The sequence below is a fragment of the Euphorbia lathyris genome, chromosome 5 (assembly GCF_963576675.1).
Source record: "Euphorbia lathyris chromosome 5, ddEupLath1.1, whole genome shotgun sequence".
In the NCBI taxonomy this organism is placed as follows: domain Eukaryota; kingdom Viridiplantae; phylum Streptophyta; class Magnoliopsida; order Malpighiales; family Euphorbiaceae; genus Euphorbia; species Euphorbia lathyris.
The window spans coordinates 79,529,087-79,536,494 of NC_088914.1; the positions used below are offsets into that span (position 1 = coordinate 79,529,087).

General features: G+C 34.4%; 1 protein-coding gene across 2 annotated transcripts; it reads left to right on the top strand.

Annotated features, from left to right (window-relative positions):
* The first annotated feature begins 800 nt into the window (after positions 1-800).
* Positions 801-5,534, top strand: LOC136230313 (autophagy-related protein 101). Of its 2 annotated transcripts, XM_066019354.1 has the most exons (8): positions 801-975; positions 1,057-1,106; positions 1,202-1,238; positions 1,461-1,546; positions 2,117-2,212; positions 2,604-2,769; positions 2,850-3,009; positions 5,185-5,534. In XM_066019354.1, exons 2-8 carry the CDS (start codon positions 1,074-1,076, stop codon positions 5,258-5,260), a joined length of 654 nt encoding a protein of 217 aa, XP_065875426.1. In that variant the 5' UTR covers positions 801-975; positions 1,057-1,073; the 3' UTR covers positions 5,261-5,534. The 2 variants fall into 2 exon arrangements, with proteins under 2 accessions (XP_065875426.1, XP_065875427.1); XM_066019355.1 differs by having other exon boundaries at positions 801-1,106; positions 5,122-5,534.
* The last annotated feature ends 1,874 nt before the right edge of the window (positions 5,535-7,408 follow it).

The window sequence follows — 7,408 nt, forward strand, 5'->3', positions numbered from 1 at the left end:
TATATTATATTTTTTATTAAAATTAATATATTATATATTATATTATATTTTCTATCAGTAAAAAATGAGGAAGTGACACATCAGCTCCATCGTTACTGTTTTATATTATACATATATAATATAATAATAATATATAGATTTAAGTAAAAAGGAACACGACCTAAGGCCTTGTTTGGATGGAGGTATTTTAAAGTAAGGTAATGTGAGGTAAGGTAAGTGAAGTGTATGAAATAACTTGTTGTGTTTGGATTGAAGGTATGGTAAGTGATGGTTTAATAATGTAATTATGTTTGGTTTGATGGTAAAGTAAAGTAAGGTAAGGTAGGTTATATACAAAATTACTTTTATACCCAAACAATGTTTTATTTTAAAATAAAATATAGAGGGTAATTTTAGAAAAGAAAAATCTGTCACTCACCTACCCTCCAATTTAGGGTGTAAAGAAAATAAGCCAAATTTCACCTCACATACCCTCACTTACTATTACATTCAATTACACCTCAAAACAAACAAAATTAGCTATCCTCACTTACCCTCACTTATTTTAAGATACCTCCATCCAAACAAGGCCTAAATCTTTATTTTGCAATTAAAATTGTTTCGTATCGGCATATTAACGATAATATTAATGATTATATTATTATTTTAGTTTCAATCGAATTGAGTTTCACTTCACTTCAATTTGCTTAATTTCATACTCTAATTCTCTAAAAGCATGAAAGGAAATATATACATTATCTCTGCACATTATTTTATTTTTTTGAATCAATTATCTCTACACATTATTAAAGACTTGATAAAAGAAAACACACATTGAAGACGAAAATGAATATTTGTAATTAACTAACAATTTCTTTTAACAGTGCTTTTACTTGAAGCAGAGCTTTAACAGTCCCACCTGAGGAAGGTCACTAACATACGGCAAGCGACACAACACATGCCCCTTCATTGCACATCTCCGATCGCCGATCACCTGTAACCCAACCTATCTTCATCTCTTCTATTCAATACTACCCTAGATCACTCACTCTCTCTTTTCCTCAATTTTATCAACAGCGGCAGCAAGATTCATAATGAATTGCGAAGTCTGCCATCTCAAAGAACTGGTAATCGCAATCCCCATCCTAAATTGTTTGGTTTTACTTTGATTTCCTCACTGAATCGGAATTTTTCATAGGAAACTGTTCTGTTCTATATGTAGGAGGTGGAACATTTTGAGATAAGGGAAGTTCTACGCTGTAAGTAATTTTTTTTTTTTTTTTCATTATTTAAGGAAAGAACAAATCTTGTTGAAATTGATAGTCAAAATTGGAAGCTTGAACGTTTAAAGTTACAGTTGCTGTTTGATTTCCTGCTTGCTCTTTTACTTATGTTGTAGAGATCGGCAATATTATGGAGTTCAGAGCCTTTAAGCTCTTGTTTTTCTTGTGTTTGAATTGAAAAGGTGAAATTGATTACAGGTATTTTACACACGATTGTCTTTCATCGAGCTTTAGGACTTATCCGGCCTAGAGATATTGATTTGGAACTGTTTGAGATCACATATGTAAGTATTCTAGCAATCCTTGGATTTATTGTACGGAGTAGAAGCATTTTTATAAACGTTTTGGTCACTTTTTCGAGTCTTAGGAGCGACCTCTTGCCAAAAAATTGGCAGCGAAGGCTTTCCCCCACTACACTCTTGTGGTGGGATCCCTCCCTGGACGGTCGCTTAGCAGGGATGCATAGTGCACCGGGCCACCCTTATCATGATAATGCTTGCCAACTATAAAGCCTCTGTGGAAGATTTGGTTATGAGAAAGTGAGTTTAAACGGAAGCTACGTTGTAGTTTTGAATATTCAAATTTCAAGCCCTCAATTGGTATTGAAATATAAAGGAGGGAGAGAGTTCCACTGACATGGAATTTTCATTCCTTTTGGAAATCTGTTATCCATTATGGTAATTAAGAGATTCAATTTTCGGATAGATTTATTATTTGAGGGCACATCTACTGTTTTCCCAGCTTTTCCTGTTTGTTAATCAACTTTGCTAGTAATCATTAAATTGTATGTTGAAGTTTGATGTTGGCGGATTTTGATATTGACTTGTTATTGCATTGGTCCTTTTATTTCATAGGTCCAATGTGGGGATATTGATGTTGAAAAGAAAATAGATGAGAAGATTGAGCAATTCATAAGTTGGGTTGAGAAACACCCAAATAAGAAGAGCCAGGTGTGTTTTGCTACATTCTTGAAGTTGCTAAATTAAGTTCCTTGCATGGGCTGGAATTTGATCAGAGCTAGTAGTTTTTATCCAATGTATTAGCTTCAGAGCTATATCTTCGTATTTGGTTCTCTATCGGAGAAGGATCTTTGTAGCCATATCTACAAACACTTAGTTGCATCGTATATTGCATCTGTTTTAGCATTTCAATCTTATTTTTATCAGTTATCATTGGTTCATCTTTTATGTGGCATGGTGCAGCCAACATTTGTGGTAAACTCGGCATGCTTAGTGTTTAATATGCATCGTCATGTGAATGACCTTGACTGATAATATTTACATAGAGCTTGTAATATTACAGATTTTTGTATTGATTGTTGAATCCTACTTTTTGGCTCAGATATGCTTATCCTTCTATGAAGTGAAAAGCAAACAGCCATCATGGTTCACCAATAAAATTGAAAGGCTATATTGGGAACAATGGTACATTAATTTAAATGTGTCTCAACACCCAAAGGCACACCCTGGAAAGTCTCATCATTCCAAAGCAGTTCTTGATCCGGGAGGTATCATCACTTTTTTACCTTAACTAGGAGATTGGTTTGCCATTTTAAAAGCAGAAAATAATTTTTCATTTTATTTCCAGAGAGTGCAACTGAAGAAAGGAGTGTTCGTAGAGCAACACTTGAAGCATCTCTCCGTGAGGTTCTGTTCCAAATAATAAAATTTGTGAATGAGAAAAAAGATCATGTTCCCCCTATAGCTGAGGGTGTAATCTATTTCCCTTACGAAGTTACCATCCCAAGGTCAGTTTTTCTTCATTTTTTCTCACCTTGTGATGGATATTAATCTTGGTTATGTTAAGATACTTATCATGCATTCTCTTTTGGTTGGGTTAGCTTTACTAGTTCTTTGTAATTTGATTATTCTGATTTTCTTGATCTTTGATTCTTGTAAATTGAATCTGGAAAGAGTTGGTCTTAATAGGTGCACAATGTTGAGGTTATGGTCATGATATGTTTGTGAAATCTGAAATTTGGATTTTACGATTACATGGTTTATAAAACCTGTGAGCATAAGAAAATATCTATCTTTTAGCATACTTTTTGAAGGAATTGTCTAATGAAATGAACATGGTTTGTAAATGAAACTTGATAAAGCGAAAGAATGATTGAGGCACTAGTTTAACAAGGCTGAAATACTTAGACTCAGCAAAATAGATATCATCATATCAAGCATGCTAGCATGCTCTATTCTTCACTTTATCTGGTACTATTGTAGAACCTTTAAGATCAAGTGTATGGATCAGTGTGAAGTTTCTCTGAGTCTCCAGTCCTTAATCACTCGGTGACTGAGAATTATTTGTCTTTTGAATGTAAAATTCCATGGTAAGAGGGAATTGCATTATATCAACTCCTTTTCATGAACCCCGTTAGAGCAATACTGTGCCTTTCATTTGGCTAACCAACCCAAAGAGATTTCTAATAGGCATTTGTTTGGCTCTTTCGTGGGAAATTGCGGGCGTGCCAGAGAATTATAGTTTTCTCGAACTATGGAATGAAATTGAGTGCGCTTTCTAACTTCTACGTAACAAACGATTGTAAGAATTAAAGAGACCGAAAATTCCTAAAGGATTCAATTATCAAAACGATACCAACCTTACAGAAAATGATTGAAACAATAAATAAAATAAAAATGTACTAGAAAGCGTGAATGGAACTTGAAATCTGAAAATTGAAACTAAAGGATGACTGAGAATTCTAAAGATGCTGAAGTCTAGAGATAATTTGCTAGAGTTTTGCTTGGATGTGTTGAGTTGTTGTTGTTCGTGATTTCTACCTTTTATAGATGTTGGGAGTAACTTCCTACTTCTTTCCACTAATCCACGTTCTCCACCATATTGAGTAACCTCCACTTTGACTTCCACGATGGATTGACGTACACTTTCTGATTTTTCCTGTTTTTTAATTGGCTCACAAAAACACGTTAAAATATTAATTGGCACTTGGTTCTCCTATGTTTACTTTAAGTCCCCTCTGATGTCCACTATAGGAAGTTGGTTTCCCACGAGGTACGCTACATGGTTTCCCCCAAGGTACACTATTTGAGATGTTTCCTTTGAGGGAAACTGAGGTTCACTCTAGGAAATCCTAAGTGAACGATGTACTAGGAAAATATGAAAAGTTTCCTAAAAAGAAAAGTTTATCCCATGAAATGAGTAAACCAGGATATGCATTAGGAAAATTTTATTTTTGGTGCAAACAGCATTGAAAGCCAATCTATTGTATATGCTTGTAGCAACTTGCTTGGGATTATGAATGAAGTTCTGCTTCCAATGTTTTCCTTTTATGTGCTTATATGCGAAGGCGGAGGGGGACAGAGTGGGGGTTGCGTAGCACCCCTTGCCATCGGAGCCACCCCTGAGAGGGGTGGTTCCGCCTGCCTCAACCCTGCAATTTCATCTGTTGGGGGTGCAATTTACACCCCCAGCAGATGAAGGAGATACCCAGCTCTTTATGGGCTGGCAATGTCTTTTTTTCCCCAGCCCAGGCCAAAATGGCGTCGTTTTGGCCTAGATAGGGCAATAAACATATACACTGCCCAGGCCAAAATGACGACGTTCTCAGCCCCCCGACTCTAGCATCCAAGGCTGGCCTCACCACCACTGAAGAGATGTACTCCTTTGATATATCATAAAATTGATGCTCAAAAGTGAAGTTTTGCTTTTCCATTTACTTTCTTCTGCTAATTAAACTCATCTAAACGCTTGTTTAAGTGGGTTTAGCAGAAAGACTTCCTAGTAGTTAAAGAGCCTCCCTTTAGTGGTTATTTATGTTATGCATAGTAGGGTTGTTAACTGGCTCTTGATGTCCTTGTTCTGTTAATGAGAAATTGCGGTGTCGCTATTTTTCTGTTAGGAAATTTCTCTGAAGCTCATGATTAGAGTACTGCTGAGTTAACATTGTACTGCCATTACTCAGTTCATCGGATTCGGCTTTTGGGATGGACATGATCAAGAGAATGCTACAGACAGGGCATCCAACCATGCTCAGCTGATTAATATTTATTTTCGGGGCCTCAACGGTTTTATCTTCTCCAAGTCACGAAATTCGGAATCTACCTTCTACCAAAGAAGTTAAGGGGTAAACAGAATTTATTTTGCTTCATCTTTGTACATATTCAGTTATTTACCCTTCTGTAATTTCAGCTTTCTCTGCCCTATGTGGTGATCTTCACACTTGATGGTTACAATGTGAAATGAATGAATAGCATAAACATCATAATTTATACACTGGATTATACTTTGATACATAATATTTTTACCATATTATTTCCATTTGCAATAAAGTTTTATTCTTGAAATAAATTTGTCTGTAACCATGAAAAATTAGAAAAGCAATTCAATTTTAATTGATAATCTAATCCTGTTTCACTCGTGAAAATTGAGAATCCAATTCAATTAATAAATCCAATTGGTTCTCTACATTATTTTTGGCATGTTCATTGAATCACCCATCATGAAACTCATGAACCATTAAATCCATGTAATTCATTGTAACCCATAAAAACTAGTTTTCATGTTGCGATAAAGTTGGTTATAATAACCCATCCAATTTTAAACACCTATATTGAACATTGAACAGTGTTCAACGTAAATTCATTTTAATTTGTATTCTTTTTTTTTTAAGAAATTTGGTGGTTTTTATATACTCTGCCAATTTGTTCGTGTTTTTTATTCAGGAATGTTTCCATGGACCTTAATGACCAAGTGAATTTGGTTATTCACCTTTAGATCCATGCTTAGATTAAGCCGGAGGATGTTTTGAATCTCCACCTTAGGATTCTAATAAGTTTAGATCTAACCGTGAATGATCAAATACTGCATGGTCATTAAAGTCCATGTGATCAAAACCGGTTTTTATATACTCTGCATATTTGTTTAATAATCAGCTCTTAATAATATTTAATTGACGGAAAATGAATTAATTGTCTATAAAAGTACAAATTTAGAAGCTATTCAAAGTGCATGCAATTTAATGAGAAAAGTATACAATCGTATTTACCTTTTCTTTTTCTTTCCATTAACATATAATTATATTATCTTGATACTATTATTGTCTGAAATTTTCTATAATTTATATTGCTTTATGATATTTAACTGCGTTCGAAATTGAGAATCCATTTTGATTTTCTCCGATAAGTCTATTTGGGCGTTTTTTTGCTCCTAGATAATTTTTAGCCGTTTGGGCTCCGTTTAGGTGTTGTCTCAACCACCTAGGTGTCACCTAGACGATGATGAACAAAAACGTTTTTTATTATTATTTTTTTTATTTAATTATAATTCACTTTTGAACATTTTCACATGATTATTCATGAATTGTGTTTATTCTTTTCAGATATTTTTGATTTAACTATGTTCTTTATTTGTTTTCATGAGATTTAAGACTTTTAGGACATTGTTTCGTAACTTTTGGTGAATTAATATTATATTTTATTTATTTGACTTTAATTAATACATTTTTAAAGGTATATGTTACAAATATCGTGTTTTTCTGTATTAAATAAATTTATATTATTTTTTAGATAATATAATATGTATTTTAATTGAATTTACATAACAATTTGAAGGTGAAAGGTTCAGGGGGAACACGCGAGAGACGATTCCTGTAATTTTAAATAAAATCAGCAACTTATGAGGTTCAAACTTACAACTCCACATAGGTTGAGACGCCACCAAACACCAAATGAGACAAAATAAAACAATGAAAATGAAGTTGAGAAAGCGGAGCAGAAATCATCTGGTTGAGAGAAGATGAGGAAGGAAGATATGTTCGTGCCAGAAGATGTAGCAGAGTCATCTTTACGTATATAAAACCAAAATAAAAAAACAATGAATCAGACGAAGAAGTAGCAATTCCCTTAGCAACGACCTTGGGGACTCGGGACTCTTCTCCATCCCAACAGTCTTTTCATCTTTAATGCCAATGTTAAAGTATAAATTCTCGTACGGATCTTGTTCCTCTTCGAAAAGTACAACGTCAATGGTTTTATTGCTTCAATTCGGAGTGGGCTCTCATCAAGATCAATCATGATGATATAGGATCATTAGATTCGTTCATCCATCGGAGGCCAAGACGATGATCCCAATTCGACCTCCGTGTGTCTCTACCAAACAAAGGTGGTTTCTCTTTCCCTCTCCCTTTT

Bases quoted from the DNA above. Each gene is read 5' to 3' on its own strand.
- LOC136230313 (XM_066019354.1), top strand. From the start codon at position 1,074: ATGAATTGCGAAGTCTGCCATCTCAAAGAACTG. The intron at 2,213-2,603 runs GTGTGTTTTGCT...TTTTTGGCTCAG, and splicing joins ACCCAAATAAGAAGAGCCAG to ATATGCTTATCCTTCTATGA. The intron at 3,010-5,184 runs GTCAGTTTTTCT...GCCATTACTCAG, and splicing joins TACGAAGTTACCATCCCAAG to TTCATCGGATTCGGCTTTTG.